The sequence below is a fragment of the Alligator sinensis genome, unplaced genomic scaffold, assembly GCF_000455745.1.
Source record: "Alligator sinensis unplaced genomic scaffold, ASM45574v1 scaffold917_1, whole genome shotgun sequence".
NCBI lineage: Eukaryota > Metazoa > Chordata > Crocodylia > Alligatoridae > Alligator > Alligator sinensis.
Window position 1 is genome coordinate 1,352,079 of NW_005841988.1, and position 22,593 is coordinate 1,374,671.

The 22,593-nt window shown below is 40.9% G+C and overlaps 1 protein-coding gene across 1 annotated transcript in view; it reads right to left on the reverse strand.

The window, feature by feature from the left end:
- Positions 1 to 22,593, reverse strand: part of CNTLN (centlein) — a 383,712-nt gene that overhangs the window by 188,071 nt on the left and 173,048 nt on the right. The window contains 2 exon segments of the mRNA XM_025201267.1: positions 14,629 to 14,754; positions 21,272 to 21,442. Of these exon segments, the coding sequence (XP_025057052.1) occupies positions 14,629 to 14,754; positions 21,272 to 21,442 (297 nt within the window).

Below are 22,593 nucleotides of genomic sequence, written 5' to 3' on the forward strand. Positions count from 1 at the left end.
TAGCAAGCAGGGAATCCTTTAGAAAAATCAGTGCTGCTAGCCGTAGTAGTCTGACAGTGAACTGCTAGAACACACAGCTCAGTAAGTCACCCAAGGCAGAAAGCAGGGCAGTTCAAAAAAAATGTTGGCAGTTTTTTCATCCCTCCCCCAGAGCACTGGAGTTGGAAGGGATCTCAGGGAAGGGTGAAAGTCACTGGCCAGCTAGACAGTCAATAATAAGAGCACTCCTTGCCCCACCCCCCACCTTCTCCACTCCTCCCACTGCTTCTCCTTACTTTACTTTCTTGTTCCCTGCAGGCAAGGCATTGAAGGCAAGCCCCAGCTTCACGGTCAAAACTCAAAACGTTTCAAATTTTTTGAAATATTTCTCCTGCCCTGTTTTGTTTCAAGGCTGCCTGTTTTGTTTCGACTTCACTGTTTTGAGGTCGAAACAGCATTGAAACAAAACAGGCGGCAAAATTTTGCACAGCCCTACTGGATAATATATAATAAAATAATCCTGGAAATAGAATGAACAGTGTCAACATTTGTTAAATGCATTTATGATTAGATAGTTTTGCAAAGTTGAACACCACACACAAAATTCTTGAACATTCAGAGTAAGAACTCTGGGTAAATTTGTATAATCTTTTGTAACACTCATTTAATAGTAATGGTGGCACAAGTTTTGCAACACAAGTATAACTAGAAGGATGTTGCCCAAATCATGTATGTTATAAACATCTGTAGTGGAGCAACTGCAATAAATCAAAGGTTAGCCCAAGCCTGAGGCACACCAGTGAATGGCACACAAGGGAGTAACAAAGCTAGCATCATGTTCAGTGGCTTTTGACTCCCTAGCTTGAAGGACCATGTACCCATTTATAGCCAAGCCAACTGGAGGCAGCCTTCAGCCTAGAACAGAGATTAAAATCATACTTCTAAAACCACAGCAAGATGCATTAGGACCATAAGAAAGTAGGGCTGGAAGGGACTTCACAAGGTCATCTAGTCCAGCATCTTGCTCATTGCAGAATCTTCCCTGACTAAAACAAGCCTCTGTCTAACATGTTCTTTAAACTTTCCAAGGATAAAGATTCCACAGTTCTCTAGGCAGCCTTTTCTAGTGCCTAACCACCTATGTAGCAAGAAAATTTGCTATCTTCAACCTAAATTCTCTCTGCTGAAATTTGAGGCCATTGCTCCTAGTTCTCTCTCTTACGGTCATAAAGAAAAAAAAAAAATTATCTCCATCCTCTTTTAATCCCCTTTTAGATACTGGAAAACGGCCTTAAACCACTCTGCCACTATATCCCAGTTTCTACAATAGGAGATGTTGAATTATTTCTAGAAGTGGTGCAACTAAAAAACATACTTTATAAATGACCAGATAGTATAAGGAAGTTGTGTTGTACACAAGCGTCTTGATTAGACTGTATGATTACATACATTTTCTTCTTACAGGCCAGAGGGAAGAAACCAGAGCACTTCAGTACCCTCTAAAAAGAGAGCCTGATGATGACCAAGGCAACAAAACTATACTTTCAGGATTTAATGATTTATCACTACTCAGTTGTGTTCTATCTGCTGAACTATTATAAATCCTAAAATTAATTGTCCCAAAACTCTTAGATAAAGCTTTAAGTGAGCAAGCCTGCAAATCAGGTATGAACCATGTCCTTCACCTAACTAGACATCTAGGAACTTTGCTTTGATTTCTCCTTAGTCTCCATTTGCAAATTAGATGGCTTCCTCTTTTCCTTCCTCTTTCACAAAACAGTTATAAAGATGGGGGAGAGGGAGTTTCTAGTGACAAGGGCCATTATGTGTTAAGCCACAATGCTACAACAGTCTGCTTTGACCTTCTCTAAAGTATGAAATGCTTTAGTATAAGGTATAAAAGTATGAAAGCACAGCAAATTTTTCACTGGGACCCTAGATTAGCTCCTGTTAGAAATACCAGGTACCAAACCTGTCCCTCTTCCCAAGAACAGACTACCAAATTCTGAAACCCAGACATAGCCTTTGGAGTAACCTAAGGCAAGTAGCCCCAGCTTCTCTGTCTACAACTAGCAAACAATAAAGAAAAAGACTGACTAGGTTATGGACAGGAGCTAGACTCAATTAGTTCTCTGTAGCAGCAAAGGAAGTTAGGTGTTTTAGGACATATGTTGTTATAAAGAGAAAGACATCACCCCAATTTAATGCATGGCTTCTGTACCTCCCTAATGGAAGCAGCTGCTTCTTCTTTCCTCTGCTTAAGGGAGTCAGGACATGAGTGTTCTCTGCATTCTTGGTGTTTTCTAAACTATTTTCTCTGCTCCCTAACGTAAGCAAAGTCCTGGAAGACATTTAGAGGGTATTTGAGCCCCTCATTGTGGGAACCAGTATCAGGAGGGACCTGTCCATTCCTTCTGTTCCCTTTCCATCTGATGGAACCCTCTCCATCTGTACATGTTCAAACCCCTGTCTTTGCACCTTACATGAGCTGGCATCTGGGTGAGTTTGTGCAAGGAGCCGAGAACAGGTATGCTGGAAGGACACATCAAGTACACGTTGTTAAAAACAATATGAAAAGGAAGTAACTGACATGCTTCATCCATGTATAATTACACAAGCAAACATAATCAGGTAAGCTGACAAGTACGTCACCCCCTCCATAGCAACTTGTACATGTTATGGCCTTGCAGTAAATGACACGAACTTTACCCCAACTTCATTGACAGGCAAGGTACCTCCCTTATGATAGGTAAACACACGGACAGGAGCATTGTAGCCCTGCTGTAAATTCACACCAGAGCTTCTCTCACAATAAGTTGTTCCACAGGTTCTAAAATACCCTAAAGGAGGGTGGGATGAATATACCCACTAGGGTGAATGAAGCAATTTGGATCTTTAAGAGCTATCATTTCAGACTATATTAACCTCCATCAGGTGTTCAGTCAGTTGAGATCACATTGAGATAAGCGGGCTATATATTACACTTCCCAGAAAAACACCTTCCTGTTTATAGAGGTTCACTTTTCTAAGAGCTTTACAAATTCATGAGTTCACTACAGTTGCCCTTAAGTTTGGCATGCTTCATGGTGGTGCTGGTTAGAGTAGCATCCCAAATTTGGTAACATTTGAAAAAAAATTGCAAGATACAGGTAATTAAAAAACAGTATTTCTTACGATCAACAGAGTCTACCAACTTTATTTTTTCCCATTGAGCCTGCCTGGGGAGCCAAGTAGGCCCCAACACCTGTTCAAACTTATCCAAACTAGTGCAACAGCAAGTTAAGCTCTAGTAAGAGATGCAAGCTTATTGTGTGATTTCTCTAGGAAATTCTGCCTTTCTTGCTGTAATTGAACCCCTCTCCCTTCAGATCCAAGATCTATCGGGGGTTTTGACCCTCTCTATAATGTCTGTATTTGTGCTGAGATCTTGAGATGCCCTGCCCTCTGCTGTACATTCAGCCTTGATCCCTGTCCCCCACCTAAATCCAGATTGAGAAAAGCCCTGAAAATAACCCAGCTTTAGACATGTGACAAACCAGGAAAGAAAGAGAGAAAAACAAGACGACGTGTACAAACCCTTCACTCTGCCTCTCAACAATAAGGTGAGATCATATTCCAGGATGTGTTGCATGCAAGAAAGTATGGTATTTATTTTTCTTTTGGTGCTCCCCTGCCTCTAAGAGCTGCTTGCCTAAAAGGTACAGGGAACAGGCCAGTAGTTGGAGAACTGCTCACTTCTTCCAGATCACTGTGCATTTTGGCTGCTTGCAGATGTTAAAAAAACAAACAAACAAACAAAAAAACCCGTGCTTTACTGGAAGAAACAGTGCATTACTTCGACCTGGCTCTGCACCATCTGTATGGACTGGCACATCTGCAGAGCTTTTTGGCACTTATCTGAAGTTAATTCAATAAGCTACTAAATAAAAGCACCAAAAAAGCCCCACTAAACTGCCCTATATATACACAGACATTGGGCCAGCCGGGTCCAACTAATGTGATGCCTCTTCTGAGCATGTGCTGGGCTTGGGAGTAGACCGAGTTTAAAGTAAAACATGGGGGGGGGGGGTTGTTTTTTGTTTTTTAACATCTGCAAACAGCCTTTATTAACAAATACTGATCTTGGTACAGAGTTTTCTGCTGAGGTATAAAGTCACTCCATATTCACAAAAATTACTGTATTTTTTTTTCCACGTAAAAGACACACTTCCCCCAAAATCAGACCCCCAGAACTACTGTGTGTGCATTAAGTGGCCAAACTGACTTTCTGCCCAGGACAGAAGCAGCCTGCTTTGATCCTGCTCTACAGTTCTATGGTATTACAGACCAGGCAGTTGAAGGAATCAGTTGACTTAATGGCTCATTATTCTTCACCCTACAGATGTTAATGATCGTCTCTCCCATTTCATAGTCTTGATCACTAATCACGCTAACTTTTCTTAGGGACAATTTTGCTGTCTGCTAGCTGCTCCTGGTCTCTCTCCTCCTATTTCACATCCCTGTAAAATCTTTAGCTCTTTTTAAATTTACAGATCCACTCCAGAGACTAGTCTTCAGCAGCAGCTAGGGATTCAACTTTAGTTAAGTAGGACCGGGATGGTGAGTCAGCTGAATATTAGGCTCTGTCTCTGCAGACATAGCTATGGACAAAAGTTTTCTCTTCATTCTGCCACTCAAAAATAAATGTTGCATGCAAGAAAGTATGGTATTTCTTTTTCTTCTGGCTGTCCTCTGCCTCTAAGAGCTGCTTGCTTCAAAGATATAGGGAGGAAGCCACTGCAGCCAGGTTGGAACAGTAAGGGTAGGAGGGTACACAGGAGGCAGATGAAGGCCCACACCAAGATACTTGTAGCAAAGCCAGCAGGGGGATGGGCTGAAGGGGTAACATGATGCAAAGTACAATTGTGGGTATCAGGGTATGGCACTGACTGGGGGAGCCCTGAGATAAGGACATCAGAATGTAAAACCATTTCTGTAGTCAAACAGGGTTGCCAATCCAAGAATTTTTTTTTTTTTTAAGTGATAATCTGCAGATTTTTTACTGACAACTAAACTTTGTTTTGTTTACTATGGTGGATATTATACCCCTAATTTGAACATGACCCTTGTTGCTGCCATCCAGGGCCTGGCTGAACGGTTTCACTTGCATTATGTATAACATTTCAGTAAAAAAAAAGTGGCTGTCAGAAAAACATTTGTAGATTACCAGTTAAAAAAAAAAAAAAACAAAACAAAAACTGTCCTTGGGTTGGCAACCCTGGTTATTATTACACCTTATAAAGCAACCATGGGTTGAGACAGAATCCTGTGTCTCAATTTCCTATTGAGCTGTGTGGTAGTGGCATTTTTCTTTGATGTAATCCCTGAAGTCCACAGAAGGGGCTATGGTGACAAGCTCTGAAGGTAAGCTCTTATTACAAGTACCCATGAAATCCATTCATATTATGCAGTGAAGTAGGCTGTTGTGTACAAAAGCTCAAGCCTCTCTACACCATTTAATCTCTAAGGTGCCATCATGCTCTACCTTCTGAATGTGTAGGAAAAAATATGCCAATTAATTATTTCAGAAAAATATGTAATCATCTACCAATATATAGGTGCACATACATAATAAGGAAGAGATACATTTGTGCTCAGGTATTTCCCGAAGAGTGGGGTATTTTCTATTCAATAACTTTTTTTGTGGAATGCACTTCAATAGCAGCAAAGCTGAATACGCTCAATAATTTTTCAGCTTCTTAAGCTTACAAACTGTGGAATGCCAGCTCTGCTAGAAGTAAGGTTCAGAAACCCCTTCTATTTAAAGGACAGTTATAAAAGTACTATAAAATCCATGCGTTTACTTGAATTGCCTTATAATTTACTACACGTTATGGTGTGGAACAGTATTAGGGACCCAAATTGGCGGGGTCTCTTATAGCAAGGGGTTTCCAATATGCAAGCCTCACCAAAAAAAACAAAAACCAAAAAAAAACCCAATCAATCAATCAACCAGCAGTTCTTAAAATACATTCTATTGATCCTTTTTTATCACGCCTAAAACTCAGACTTGGTCCTGGTCCCAACTAAACTCAGGCCCCTTGAAACCCATTGGCTTATTGATATTAAAAGCATTACTCAAAAAAGTATTAAGCTCTTTGTTAAACATGTGCCCAAATGCTAACATGCCAACAGGATTAGTGTGTAGATATGCAGAAAGAGTAGCCAAGAGAGTTTTTAGCCAGATAGCTTTTCACATGATTTGAGTGCTTAGGAGATTTAGTGATCAGTGAACCTGAACTCCACCCAAAGTTTCATAGTAGTTAGTTAGGGGTCAGAAGGGACCTAAATAGATTATCTAGTCTGACCCCTGAAGTAAATTTGAACTGGATCCCTGTAAAAAAAACACAACACAACACAAAAACAAACAAACAAAAAAACATAAACTCAGAAAAATCTGTAAGCATACTGTTGTTGCAACCTGCCTTTATGGAACTGTAGCATGAATATCCAAGAACAGAGCATAATTCAGAAAAATGCTATGACAAGTGAATGCTGAGAGGGGAGAATGAGTTATTATGAAGCAGAGGGGTATGAAAGAAACAAAGGGAAATATTTTAGTCTACAAAAGGGATGGGAGACTATGGGAATGGGTGCCCAAAGACGGGAGGGAGGTTGAGGGACTCAGCTAAAAGAGAAACACTGATTTGGGAGGGAGGGGACTAGGAACAGGCAGCCTCATTATCTCTCTTTTCCCCTCTATGTGCTAGGATTTAGAGAGGTGCTTCATCCATCTGAAGGATGACTGAGCCTCTCTCCCTTGTTTCCCATGTAGAAACCAGGTCAATAGGGTCTTTCCCCCTATCCTTCCTGGGTGTTGGGAGCTGAAAAGGTCCTGACCCTCTGACTGGAAAACAGACAAGATGTGAACAACCACATAGGCCTACAGCTAGAATGAGAAGATGAGATTGATCATGTTTAGTGGCTTTCATAGACTTTCAAGTACCAGCAGTGGAAAGTGACAGATTATGCACAGCTTCACCTAATAATCTTGATTACAGTTCTTATATCTAGGTAAGCATAAAGCTATTGTTTCCAACTGTATTCACCTCTTTGGAGTGTTCCCCTTAGTTGAGAACATCATATCCATTTAGTAGATTTACCTTTCCTAAAAAAAGGCTCAGGGCAGCTTGTAAAACAAGATTTTAAAATTGTAGAAACAAAATAAAACAGTAAAATAAGAAGATACAACAAAATCAGCTCCCCCTATGGAACCCTCCCTCCCCCACAAAATACAAAAGCAATCCACATCACCCCATCCAGCTCCCCGTTCCCCTACCCAATCCCACCTTCCTTGCCATTCACTTCCATAAAAGAAACCAATCCCCCCAATACATATAATTTGAGAAAAATGCGGTGCTTCAAACCTATGCTGCAGAGAGATGTCTATAGCTTTTTGCCTCCGTTCCGACTAAAAAAGTACTTCTTTCAGGATTATCCTTTGCTAGGGATATATCATAAAATGCACAGATTCTATCAGCAATTTACTGTGTCCTCATGGTATAAACCACAACTCTGATCATTCCCCAACTGGTCTTGATCGCACGACATTTATCTTAGCTAGTATACGTCATGCGCAGTTCCTCTGGGAAAGCAAAAATGAAAGCACTGTTAAAAAAAGTCAGTTTCTCTGGACAAATGTGCACCAAAATTAATGCAGAACAAGACAAACTCACAATACAAAACAGAAAACACACTCACAAATTGTCACCATGACTCAAGGAACCGAGCCATGAGCACTGTAACACAGGATATGGACACACACCACACTTAGTTTAAACATAGTCTAAGACTGAAGCAAACAGATATACAAGCTTGTTATGATGGCTTAAAATCGGCCTCCAAATGGTTCAAAACATTGGATTTGTGTCATATTATACCCTACCTGCCATCTGATAACCTCAGGTAACTTCTCTACATTTTACCAGCTATGTTCTATCACCAGGTCAACATTCCCCCTTGCCCCACCCCCCACCTACTTGTCTCATACCTATTGAAGAACAATTTTTCTAATTATTTAGTTGGTCTAATAAAAGAGACCACATTTACCCAAAGAACCTTGTCTGCCTGGAAAATCAAGTACTCTTTTGAATCAATTGAGTAGGAAATGCCAGAAGAAAAGGGTAGGAGTTGGGGAGAGCCTGGTGAGAACCACCCAGCCCCAACTGAACCGGTTTCGGCTTTTGATTATTATAGGCTCTTATACTGGAGGTTTTGCGTTATGGCTGCAGGGGTGGTATTGCAGCTATTCCACATCTCCTTGCTGACAGACTTCCACCTAGAGTCAGTATCCAGTATTGCATGGATAGGAATCTCTTTAACATCAACCAATTTTGTTCCAAATCCAAGATAACCAACACTTCCATTACTGATCTTCAGTACGCTGATGATTGTGTCATATGTGCTCACTCAACTGAAAAGTTCCAGGTCACTCCTGACTGCTTCTGTGAAGCACATGAAATTCTTGGACTGTCAACTTTATGAAAACCAAGATGCTTTACCAACCTATCCCAAACAAACCAACCACTATGCCATATATTACAATTAGAGTGCAGTTCCTGGAGAACATTGAGCATTTCCCCTAGTTGGGCAATCACCTTTCCCAAAAAGGTAAACAAAGATGGCAATATTGAACATCAAATAAAATCTTTCAGTGCTTCCTCAGGACATCTTTAATGAACGTGACATCAGGAACCAAGGGAAATTTCTTGTCTACCACACGGCTGTCACCCATACCCTATTTATATGCATGGGAAACTTGGACAACCTATCAGGAACACTGGAAAGCCTCAAAATGTTACTACTGATGATGTCTTTGGGAAATCCTCCATATCAATTAGGACAGAAAAATGAACGCCAGCTTCTGGCTCAAGCAAAGGCCACCAGCATTGAAACCACATTTATACAGTACTAGTTCTGCTGGACAGGACATCATAAGGATACTTGACAACCAGCTCCCAAGACAGGTCCTATACTGCTAACTCACCAATGGTCACTGCCCTATAGGTGGGCAAAAGAAGAGGTTCAAGGACACCTTGAAGGCCAATCTGAAGAAATGTGTTATTAACATTAATACTTAAGACTCAAGCACTGAAGTGTTCCCAGTGATGCTGTCAGATATAAGGCATTAACCATTTTGAGTACAACTGCCTCACTATGAAGGCAGATAGGTGAGAGAGATGAAGGAAAAGCGCTGTGACCTGGCATCACCAGAATCAACTCCTTCCTCCTGGAACTGTTTGCCATGTCTGCAGTAAACATGCAGATCTTGCACTGGCCTCTTCAATCATCTCTGAACTCACCACTGACTCCCTACTATTAGAGGCTGATGTGAGACTAGAACCCTACAAAGAGCTAGGACCTTGTGGGTTGAGTAGGCCAAAGCCAATTCAGGGACAGAGCAAGCAGCCCTGCAAAGGAGTCAGGGGACCAGCAGCCAGAGATGAATGGGCAAGGAAACCCAGTGTAAAAGAGGCCAAGGAGGCTGAGCGAGCTGAAGCTGAGAGAGGCCACGGACCCAAGTGACTGAAAGTTAATGCCAGTCCAGAGGGTCCAGCAAAGACATGAGACATGAGTGTAGCAATGAGGGAGGCTGGAGACCACCATAAATGCCCCAAGGTGATTTAGTGTCGTAAGGCAAGGATAGAGCCCATACAGCCAAAATTGGCATAGAATACAGGAGTAGTGCCTGTAGGGCAGGATAAAGTCCAGCAGGGTATAGAATAGTTAGTAGTGCTGTGCGAACCTTTGGTCATTGATTTGATTCAGAGGAGATTTGGCCCAATTCGACAGATGACTCTCCGAATCTGAATTGAATCACGAGACCCATTAATCTCTCCAAATCGAATCAGAAGCCTCCGATTAGATTCAGAGAGATTCGATGATTCAGCACAAGATACAGCTTTATATGTTTTTTCTATGCATCTCAAGGTACCAGGTGTGGCTCGTGAACGCTGAGATAGTGGGGCAGCTAAAGCATCCCACAGGAGTGCAGGGGGAAAGGGGGTGGACTCAGAAGTGGACCAGAAGTACTTCCGGGCCTACCATGGAGTGCGCGGGGGACCCCCCCCCCCCCAACCCCTGGCTCAGCAACTGGTGCCTCCTGGGTCTGGGGGGGCACCCAGAATCCCCCCATGGCCGATTGTCAAGCTGGGGGGTGCAAGGGGTGCCCCCACATGCTCAGCGGCAAGCTGAACCAAATAGGCATTACCATTGCTTAATCTACATTCTAACTCTGAGTAGATTCTCCAGGGACAACCCCCAGACTTGCTACATTTTATATTGCCTTGAACTTATATAGGCAATTTGCTCTCGTCCACAATATTCTATGGATATTTACCTACTTTCACTTATGCTGTTGACAGATGTTCAAATGATCGTGCAATGGGATTGGATCCCTGATTCCAACAATCATGCCTTCTGGCATTCCACACATGCATGGCAGAATACACAATTATGGGAATCAGGGACAGATCTGCATTACACAACTGCCACCAGCCTTGCTATGAGTTGTAGGAAACAAAAGGAACCTGGCAGGCAAAGCCAAGGGGCTCTCCTGGGGGGGATGGATTTAAACCCCTGGACCTGACAGCCCTGCTGGCGTGCCAAACATGAGGGATCAAAAGTTCCCAGCAGAAAGAGCAGCCCTGCATAGCTTATTCTCAGCACCGACTCAGGGCAGCTCTGAGATAGCTGGAGACCTGAGGCTGTCGGGGGCCGATTCTGACAAATTAGCTGATTCTTGGCCCTGGGCCTAAAACAACCCTGGTATGTGGACCTGTCATATGTTCGATTTAAGGTGCTGTACAAACTAGTCACAAAAATGTTTTACATCATATATGGAATATATTTGTGGCTGGTTGGCCATTTTATGGTGCCTTAAATTGGGGGAGTGTGGGGCACTATTGACACTTATGTAATGATCAACATGCTAATCACACCATAAATGTAACAAACCATAATGTGCCAGGAGGCCTTACAGTCCACCTCACTTTTGACAATCCCCATGGCAAGGAGAGTCCCATGCCTCATTGCTGATGCACTCTACAAAACACAGCCCTGAAATGAAGCACACTGGATCCCTTAAGGTAAACATAGCACAGCTTTCCTTCAATCACACCTGTGGTGAAGTTTGAACAAGCAGAAAAGACAAGGGTCCAACTGATTTCTTCATCTCATAGTCACTGAATCCCCAGATTTCCTCATATCATAATCACAGCTCTGCCTTTAATGGATACTCCAACTAAAACACTTCACGATTCTTATAGGCTAGGGACAGACATTCAAGAAGCCTGAGCCTGAAATGATTCAACCATTACAGGTTAGTCTAACCTAGCTATGCTGAACTGGTTAGTAACCAGACAGACATTCTCTCTGAACTGAAAAAATTCAAACATGCCTGCAGTGGCTCAGGCCAGAAGCTGGGGGGTGCTAGAGCAGCCCTCCCTTCCCTTATGCATTTCTGAGCTGAGAGGGGCATGGCCAGGCCCTGGCAGGACATTCCGATTAGGGAGGTCTGCCTGCACCATCCCAGGCTTTTCCCCTCTCACTGCTCAAGGGGCAGGAACGTTGCCAGACCCCAGCTTCTTGCTAGCATTCTGAGGCAAGGGGGTTGTGCAGTGCATGCATCTGTTGATGATACAGAGCTTTTTAATCTCCCTCCCTGCTTCTCCATACTGTCTGCAGCAAACTGACAGGCAAGCAAGCCAGCAGGAGGTTGATTGTTTATCACCCCATCAGCAAAACAATAGCCTCTCTCTATTAGTTCAAACTCTGTCTGCCTGTCCCAGTGAAATTGGAGACCCATATGCACAGACACCCCGTGGCATTAGCTAGCATACTACATGGATAGGGTCCATGGGGCTGGGGTCTGTGCTGTGGGAGATAGAAGGGGGGGGGGATTCCTGCCTGAGCAGCGAACAGCAAAGGGGGTGGGGTAGGGCAGGGGGAAGCCAGACAGACCCTGCTGTACCTGCAGTCTCTGCTACAGCTCCAGCCAGGGAACAGAGGGGAGGGAACAGCCCTGCTGTGGAACAGAGAGCCCTGCCCAGCCAGAGAGCAGGCCAGGATGCTGGGGGACTCTGGTTTATCTAAAACCAGAAAGGGGTCTGGGGCAGACATTACATAAACCAGTTTGACCCAGATCAGTTAAGTCTGATACTACATTCAACCAGGTTTATCTCAAACCAGTTTCAGACATTTTCAGATTGGCTTATGTGCACTGAACATCTGTTCTGTTACAGGTTTAAACCAGTTTCTGATCACTCCGGTTTGTGTGTAAGGTCTGTCCCTAGCCACATAGACGAAGGAAGCACCATGGTTATCTTAACTGTGATAGGTTTGACTGTCTCGCCACCCACCAATTTTGAGCTAGCCACATGCCCATTCTCTAACTCTGTAGTGCTCTGTTTTGCATCTTTAAATTCCTGCAGCACCATTCTCTCATGTTACCTAGTCATCTCCTGCACCATTGGCTGTCATCATAGAAGAAGGATCGGAAGGGACCGTGTAGATCTTTAAGTCCAACCCCCTGCCTGGTCAGGAGGAAAACAGGACTCAAATTACCCCAGCCAGGTAGGCATCAAGCCTCTTCTTAAAAGTCCCCCAGGGTAGGAGCCAGCACCACTTCCCTTGGAAGTTGGTTCCAGATCCTAGCCGCCCTAACTGTGAAGTAGTTCTTACAGATGTCTAATCTAAACCTACTCTCCAACAACTTAGCCATTATATCTTGTTATCCCGGGGCGCACTAGGGGCAACAAGGTCTCCCCCAACCCCCTCTGGTCCACACTGGTGAGTTTATAGATGGTCACCAGGTCCCCCCTCAGCCTTCTCTTGTGAAGGCTGAACAGATTCAGGTCCCGTAGCCTCTCATTGTAGGGTCTGCCCTGCTGTCCCCGGATCACGCGGGTGGCCCTCCTCTGGACCCTCTCAATGTTGTCCACATCCCTCTTGAAGTGGGGTGCCCAGAACTGGACACAGTACTCCAGCTGTGGCCTGACCAGTGTCGCATAGAGAGGGAGGATCACCTCCTTGGCCCTACTTGAGATGCACTTGTGGATGAACAATAAGGTCCAGTTAGCCCTGCTGACCATAACCTCATATTGTCTGCCCATGTTCATCTTGGAGTCAATAACGACTCCAAGGTCCCTTTCTGCCTCCATGCTCTCAAGAAGGGAGTTTCTCATCTTATAAGTGTGCTGCTGGTTACTACTGCCCAAGTGCAGCACCCTGCACTTGTCAGTATTGAAACACATCCTGTTTTTGTTAGCCCACCCCTGCAACCTATCCAGGTCTTTCTGCAGTCTCTCCCTCTCCCCCCAGGTCGAATATAACCCATCCACCACCACCCTCCGAGTATGACCCTTCAGCAATTTGCAATCCATCTGACTGTGTAGGCATCAATGCCACAGTTGCCAGTTTTTTAATGAGGATAGGGTACTCGACAGTGTCAAAGGCCTTGCTGAAGTCCAGAAAGACTACATCTACGGCGACACCTGCATCCAATGTTTTTGTGACCTGATTGTAAAAGGCAATCAGGTTGGTCTGACATGACCTGCCCCTAATGAAACCGTGCTGGTTGCCCTTGAGCATCATCCCCAATGCAGGCCCATCACAGATGTACTCCTTGATGATCTTCTCAAAGAGTTTCCCCAGGATTGAGGTAAGACTGACGGGCCTATAGTTGCCCAGGTCCTCCCGCCTCCCTTTTTTAAAGATGGGGACCACATTGGCCATCTTCCAATCATCTGGCACCTGGCCCAAGCACCATGAGCACTCAAAGCTGTGCCAAGGGCCCTGCAATAACCCCTGCTAGCTCCCTCAACACCCTGGGGTGGAGAGCATCTGGACCTGCTGATTTGAACATGTCCAGCCCCTCCAGAAACACTAACCCTCAGCCACTTAACTAGAGCATACACAGATAATTCCCAATGGTTATTTCAATGTCCAATTCTATATTTGCTAGCTTGCTTAGATTTAAAATTTGAAATACCGCAACTTCATTTCTCAGCTTTCAGATATTTGAGATCACTGAACTCTATGCTCTGGAACAGCTTGAGAAAGTCCAGGACAAACAATGCAGCAATAATGAAGTGTTTTATCACAAATTTGTTCCAGCTTAGGTTACTTACTTTTTCTGGGACGGGACGGGACAAGACAAACAGACAGGACAGGATAGACAGGACAGGACAGACAGGCAGAATCAGTTCTTAAGCAACCCTACTGAAAATAATTGATTTGTGTAGATTTTTAGGCATTGTAAAATACTGGCTTTCAAAATATATTTTTTGTATTTTCAGCTTCAATTCATTTCTAAAACCATGCAAGCTTTTCATGTTTCACACTTTTACAGTTTGAAAATTTGTCAAATTGGTATGCAATGTTGATATATTTTAAATTTTAAGTGCTGTATGAGGCCTCAAACATACCAGTGTGTGATTTATTGTAGTCAGTTAAAAAATTTAAACATAAAGACTATTAGAGAACACTTGTTTATGCTAATACAGTTACAATCTATAACAATGTGTACATTCTGAATTTTAAAAAAAAGTATTTTGGTATATTTTTATCTATGCAAGCTTGCAGCTAAAAAGATTTTCTTTTAATGTTTACCTTTAGCTGTAGTGTCTTCTCTAAGTTTTCAATCTTCCTTTCAGCTATTTTAAGCTTTCTTAGCCCCTCTGACTCTCTAAAAAAGCTCTTTGGGGACAGAGACCTTGAACGTTTCACAGGTGGTTCCTGGAGAATAAAACAAGGACATGGTTGAACTAGTTGGAACACTAGATTATGAAAGACATGCAGAATTAAAGAACAAGTAATTTTGAATACTAATAATGAATTATAAAAAAAGTCCTGCATGGAATACCAGAGAAATAACAAGCAGAATTACCACAGCGCTACCACTAAAGGTTTCTCTGTGACTCGTTAATGAGAATATTCATTTACATTTACATTGTTTCTTTCAGAATAATGATGTCCCATTAGGGAAGACTAAAGGGTTATAGACTCAGAAATGCAAGAAACCTCATTACAAAGGAGGGGATAGAGGCTGGTCTAATTGCTCTATAAGGGTCCAAGGTTACACTTGATAGGACAACCAGAAACAAGAGGGAAAGGATTTTTTTCCCTTTGAAATAGTTTAACACACTGTGAAGTTGAAGGAACAATATGCTTGAGGAATATAAATACAACAGACAGTAGATCTTATGCCATAATGACCATATGGTCATTAACTATAATGTGGCTAACTAGAGACAAGAATGTGTTTATGTTATGTACAGCTTCATATAGCAATCTGGAGAAAGAAAATGTGAAAGTAACATTTAAACTGGGCAGCATTCTTGTTCTTACTGTCATGCGTCCTTACATCAAAGAAATAAGGACCTCTTCAGATTAGGCTTACTGATATTTTGAATAACTTTGGCTAAAGGGCAGTGAAACACTGAATCACAGCTTAACACCTAATAAAATCATCAAGATTTCTAAACATCAACAACAAGGAATAGCAAGAGGTTGTTTTTATTATCACTATTCATTGTTACTATTTTAAACCCATGTGATCTCATAAAAACTATGAACCAATGCTGTCCTTATTTTTAGATATTACCATTTTTATTTGATAGAATAAATAAGTGATCTATACCAAGGAGTTGGATGAAGTTGTTCTTAGTTACTAAAGATTTCAATAATACATTATCTTATAAACTTTGCAGACATTATGACATAATTAAAAAACTCTTCACATCTTTCTCTGGCCATTGTCTGAGAGCATGAAGTAAATAAATATTTTAAAATATTATAACCCATTATTTTGCTTAAACACAAATGCACAGAATTTTAAAGGAAAAAATAGATGTTTATTTGTACATATTTAGTCCAAATTTTAAGTATGGCCAAAAAATTTGTATGTGAAATGATGATAATCTGAGTTTGGATAAAGAAAAAAAGAAAAAAAAAAAAAAAAAAAGAGTTTGGATAAAAAAAAAAAAAAAAAAAAAAAAAAAAAAATCAGAAAAGAGCAAAATTATGGCATTTCTATATCTTTACTTCCTCCTTACACCAGAAAATTCCACCATTATTGTATTTGTCTATATAAAATTTCTAAAGTTTGAAGTGTTACAATGCCCAAATCTAAAAGTCAACACTCTGATGCAGAATGCCATATATTCCATGTGCTTTCAGTAGTTTTTGTATGGATAGAAAATAAACTGGAGCTATGAGATGATTATTCCATTAATATTTTAAAAAAGTTATCTATTTTGGCTTGATTCCATATTATATACATACATACATGTTGAAAATAATTAGTCAATATGTTTTTCCAACATTTTTGGGCAAGATTTTCAAAAGGAGTATACATTTTGTATACTTTACTTACTGGATGTCTCATCTGATTTACATTAAACGGGTAACATAATTGTGCAAAATCATTCCCCTATAAAGAAATCTGCACACAAAATCAGTCACTTTTGAAAATCTTGGCTTTAAGATTCAGTCAATACACTAATTATAAACCATGTCTATCATAGTTCATAGTTACCACATGCCTATGTGAATCTGCCATATTAAAGAATAAGTATTACAGGGTTAAAAACAACTTAATTTTCAGAAAGCAGTGAGTTCAAGTCTTATGTCACCTTGACAGGTATTTACAGGTTAGGAAACTGTAACTTTCCACAAGGATGGAACAAGGAGACAAAAGTACCAGGTTAGCTGCTCACAGACAAGGGCAACAAGAGAGGAGGTAGCCTGCCTGGTCACAGCTACACTAAACTGCCAGTGAGAAGGAAAAGGAGTGAAAAGGTCTGAGAAGAACTGGAAAGAGAACTGAACTACTTCACTGATAGGGAGAAGCAAGGGCAACTGAACTGAAATGCTAATGAAAGGTGACCCTGATACACCCAGGAGAAGACTATTGTCTACCTTTATAGGTAAAGACGGGACATGGTTGTGACCATTTCTTGTTGCAAGATAGGGTCAGGATACACAAAAACTGGAGAACTATCCTAACTGATAACAGTTGTTAAAACATTGGGTGGAACCAGTAATAAATGCCTTGCCTTAGGTCGAATATGTTGTTATTTGATAGTAATCCAATCAGAGGTCAGTGGAGAGAAGCTGGGTCTGGGCTTCTCAGTGCAGTCAGGTAGTTCAAAGGCAATCTTTGCCAAAGAGGCAAACTGTTTAATTTTGCAGCCAAGCTAGAGGAAACCGTGTAGTAAAATATACTGTAATTTGATTGCCTGGAGCTGCTGCAAAACTCAATTTGATTCCAAGAGGGAGATGGTTTCTGTAATGTGCGCCTTACAACAGTGAACTTAGCCACTTCTTGTGCCACTGCCAGGTTTTGGCAGTTTAACTTGCAAATCAATCCTTAAATTACACCAAAATTTAAAAACAATTGTGCAAAAAATCCAAATTTGGTTCCTTTAGTTCCAAACATTTTTATATGGTTAAAAATTATCTTGTTCTTTGAGGAGTAAGAAAGATCAGCCTGAATCAGGAGAGGGTAACAGAAGAAGCACGTCCACAAAAGAATATGCTAAGTAACATGAGAAACAGGAACAAATGCAATGAGTTCTGCAACAGAAAACATTGCGGTAATGTATGGAAACTATGACAAGCTGTTTCATGTGGGTAGCCTTCTTGTGGATCTAAGACCTTTAGAACTGATAACTTACATATATGTGCCTGCTGTTCATCTGCTGCTCACGTAAAGACATTGGATGCTTGCAGACATTAAAAAAAAAAACAAACAAAAATAACCCTATGCTTAACCAGAAGCAGCAGCGCGTTACTTTGACTTGACTCTGAAGCATCTGTCTAGATCAGGTGCTTCAGTGGGGCTTTTGGCACTTTTATCTAAAGCTGATTCAATCAGGTATTGGAGAAAAGCACCAAAAAGCCCCACTAAGGCAAGCATTTCCTGAAGTCTCTGGGGCAACTCCAACCTACTTCAGATGTACAGTTGGCACTCAACTACCAGTCACAGAAATATAGGACCAAAAGGGCCTTCCAGGCCATTAAATTCAGTTCCCTGCATTAAAAAAGTGACTTGTCAAAAACAGCCCACACGGTCATCCATTCCAACCTTCTCACACACCTCTGCCACAAAGCACAAACCCAAAAAACAAACCCAAGCCTTACAATATACTACCAAGTAAAAAGCAGGAAAGAAGTTCAGGCAATCCTAGCCCATGCTACAGAGAACAGCAAAAATTCCATTATCCTTGTCAATATGACTTGGGGGTGGGGGGGAATTTCTTCCTGACCTCAAAGCTAGACATCAGTTTAACGTCAAGCACAACAATGAGACAGGTTTAAGACTAACAGGTGCCCTACATCCATTGTTTCAAGAAACAAATCCAAGCAATGCATTTCTTCAGAGAAAAAAAAATTAAGTGTCAGACCACTCACTAAAGGCAGCAAGCAGAAAATATAATAAGATTTGGAACATTTGGAATACATTACCAACAGAAACCAAGCCAGAAGCTCTCACAGTCCAGGTTTGGTTTTGTTTCTCAAGGGAGTAAGAAAGGTCCATTTGTGGAGACACTATATTTAAATGTGAACTTTATCAACATTGAGAGTTAGTTCTCGCATCCCTTGCAAAGAGAAATCTCAAATCACTTGAGACTTTATACAAGCTAGAAAAATGCTACGGTGGAACTCTTTGTAAGGAAAGCTAATCTTGGTCTTTCTGCCCAAATGCCTTCACGGATGGCACACTTTAAGTAGGAAATATTTGGGCATAATTAGGGGGAGAGCTACAGAAAATTCATACCACTGTTACTGAGGCGATCACTGAGCATTTATATGTCAGATTCATCAGGCCACAGAAGTCATCATTCACATGGTATTGCTACTTTAGTTCCAAAAAGAGCTCTTATGATATAAAAAAATTGGCACTGTACAAAATGACAGGCTGCTAGACCACTTTACATAGAACCTGGAAAATGAGAGAATAGGAAGTCCCATCCAAATTCTGAGAAATTAACAATGGAAGCAATCTTTCTGGGAGAGGGAGTGTTCAACCTGCAGCTGCACTCGCTCCCCTGGGCTCATCGCCTTCACCAAACCAGCTGCTCCAATCTTCCCATCCTCCACCGATTGTAGTCTGGGGAAATCGATGACCTTCTCTGCTTTACACCAGGTCTGTGAGGAGACTGGTGCAGTACAGCAATTCCCCCTGCCTGCTCCCTCAACTGGGCAATTCCAGGTCTAGGGAAGGGCAGAGAGCATCCCCTTGCTGCTTCACTCCTCACCTGGACAGGCTAGGAGGGGAGTGTACAAGTGTTCACTCTTGCAAGGGAGATCTTCTAGCTTGATACTTAGAAGATCTTTCTCCCAAGAAGGCCCATGTTTCCTCCAGGAGGAATTGAGTAAACACTTCAATACTCATAGTTTCTACCGGGAGAATGGTAATTGTCCATGTAGATGCACAGCACCTGTACATGGCCAAGGAGGAAACATGGTACAGTGGAATGGCACTTCAGTGTCATGAACAGTGTTTGCAGTGAAAATAAAGCTCAGTATCCAGTCTTTTGGAAGATATATATTGCATTTTCCTCAAAATGAAACTTAGTAACTTTTCTGTTTCATAAGTTCATTCAAAATAACCAGTTAACTGAAAAATGCCTTCATTCTGAGAAACAAATACTGCTGTTTAGTCAGACACTGGCAGTGGCAATGCCACAACATTTCATTAGAATGGGTACTTTATTACTATTACAATGTAACCCTGAAAATAAGTTTCACAATGGAAGCATTCTGGTTTTGTTTTTTAAAAATGTCACTGTCACGGTATCCTAAAGATAGATGCTTCGTAGGCCTCTCTGTCTATTCTTTAGTAACTTAATGGAAAGAGGCGATAAAGCTTATTTTGTGAGCAGAACCATACTTAGCAATCATTGAGAATTGCAGGCAGTACTAGTAGTGAAGAACCAGAGTAGTGGTGCGCTGTATGATTAGATCTAGATTTCAAAACAGAGGGACATTTATTGTGGTTTTATTTAGGTATTACAATTTTCACTTAAATTTCCAATAATTACATTTCCCCCTCTGGCTCATATTGGGGGTGCCCTCAGATTTCTCATTAATATGAAAAGCAAGGAAAAGTCTATTCATATCACAAAAGAAAGTCAGACACAAAAGCAAAATACAATAAAAAGGTTGGCTTAGCACTCTTAAAGGAAAGCACAAGAAGAAATTGTTATGTAAGCACAGCAACATTAACATAAGTATGAGAAAGAGCCCCTATTTATGAAACTGAAACAATCATGTTTTCCTACTGGATAGCAAAATTTAAAGTCTTAACTGCCCATGAACAAGAGCTCTGAAAATATATTTTTTCTTTGGTATAATGTATAGTGTAAAATAATGAGGCAGGCCTGACCACTTCAGATGCTAGTTAGTAGATTCTTGGGAGCAAGAAAAAGGGAAGATCTTTCAGAAAACAAGATGCCATATCCCATTGTTACTTGTGAATGTCATACCCCATTGTTACCTCTGGAGAGGCAAGATGAATGGGGAATTTTCTATTTGATAGATCTGTGATTAGATGAACCCCACATCAACTTCATGTGTTCTACAGAACTTCAAGAATAAAACTCTAGAACAGAAAGCTAGTGACAGATAGCCTGCTGCACAAAGTTATGCTAATCCCATATATGAATATTCAAGCATTAGAATTATTTTCATATCTATTTCATTAACAAATAATAGTAGTGATAGTGTCTTTAAATAGGAACATAAATTAAACAAGCAATCTTCAAAGAATCAGTGCACTGCTATTCATAATGTTAGAATATTAAGACTACTAACTAAAAATTGTTGTGGAAAATAACAACAAACCATATTTTTAAAAAATGCACTTTCTGCTGTATTAATAAACTCATAAAATAAACTTTTCATGTTCCTTATATTTCCAGTTTAGGAAAGGATGGGCATCCTAAATAAACAGCACAAACTTAATAAATATTCATTTTAAGAAATCAACAAAGAATTCAGCCTTTATTTAATTTCACTAAATTAAGGATCCTTTATTCAGTGTTTAATAAGGTAAAACTTTCTACTCCCAATAGTTATTTTAACAAGTCTTTGGCAGAAAATATAAACACCCTTCAAACAAGCTTCCAGAATTATAAGCAGCATCAACAGTTATTAAAACTGTTATTATCTGGACCCTTGAGCAAAAATGTTTGGCTTTACCAGTCTCATTCTGACACAAATACACAAGACAATAGAACTATCATACCTCATACTTTCTTCCAGTCTTTATGCTGCTATCCAGGATATCTGTGCTGCAAAAATTATTTTCTGCTAGATTAAGATTTGCTGTTTTCAATTTTTTCTGCAAAAGCTTTATTTCAGACTTCTGTGTTTCTATGAGATTTTCTAGGTCACTTAAACAAGGCTGTTGAAATTCCTAGAAAATAACAGTACAGGCATGTTAAATTAATACAAAGAACAGAACCATATTGAATCACTTGGATAAAGCTGCCTATTGAAAGAAAACATCATCTGTGTAACAGGAAGCTGAGAAAGCTGCTTCTGTCCATGGGAATCAAAGTAGTGGTTTATCAAAAACAATCTCATAAATCTTGAGTAATTGTATTTTCACAACAATGACTCCATATATTTTTAAAGCAGAAGAAAGCTAAGCTGTTATCTACAATGATACATGTCTTTCTTACACAGTTATTAGAACAAGTTCCCACAGAAAATGTTGCAGTCATGTTAACTCCCAGATGAATTAATTCAAAATTTCTTGACAAAACACTAGGTCCAAATTTTATTAGTTGTAATATTTAAGATCTTGAGCTTCTGGATATAAGTGGTCTAGAAAAAATGGAGAACTGATGACAATGTTACACTCAGTATTAGCATTACTACTATTCTGATTTCATTGTCCATAAGCATGTTAAGTTTCTTGCTAAATTGCATAAATGTAGAGCTACACTGATAGAGCTTGTAAATTCAGATGACAAGTAGTAAGAGCCAAATTAAAATGATGGAATAGGAGTAAAAAGAGAAATCACTGGACCACAGTGTTATTTAATAACACATGCACACATCATCATGGTGACATTTGATTATGAGTTTATTATTTTAAATTTATTAACTCATTCATAAATATTTCCAGACACAGCATAATACTGTCATATGCTCTTCACTTTGGGCTTAATCTAAAACCCATTGCAATTGACAAAACTTCCTTTAACTTCAACTGCCTTTAAAATAGGCCCTTAATGCATAAAAGCACTTTCACTTACCAGAAAGCAATTGCTCATTTGAATAAAGAAAAGGAAGATTCTAGTATAGTTATCAATACTGTCACGGCGGGGTCCGCCAGGAGGGCCGTGATCTCCTCGAGGTCCCTCGTTCCATGTCAAGGCCAGCCCAAGACACCCTCTTATTCTCGCCTGCCACGTCTTGCTGGTAAATATAAGGTTGGGAGGCTGCCTATGACTCCCTGGGCACGGCTACTCAGGACCTCTGTCCCCGCGGTTCTCCCGGACTCCTGTGGTCTCCCGGTATGATGGGTGCTTCCCAGGCACCCTAGCCTTATGGGCTGCG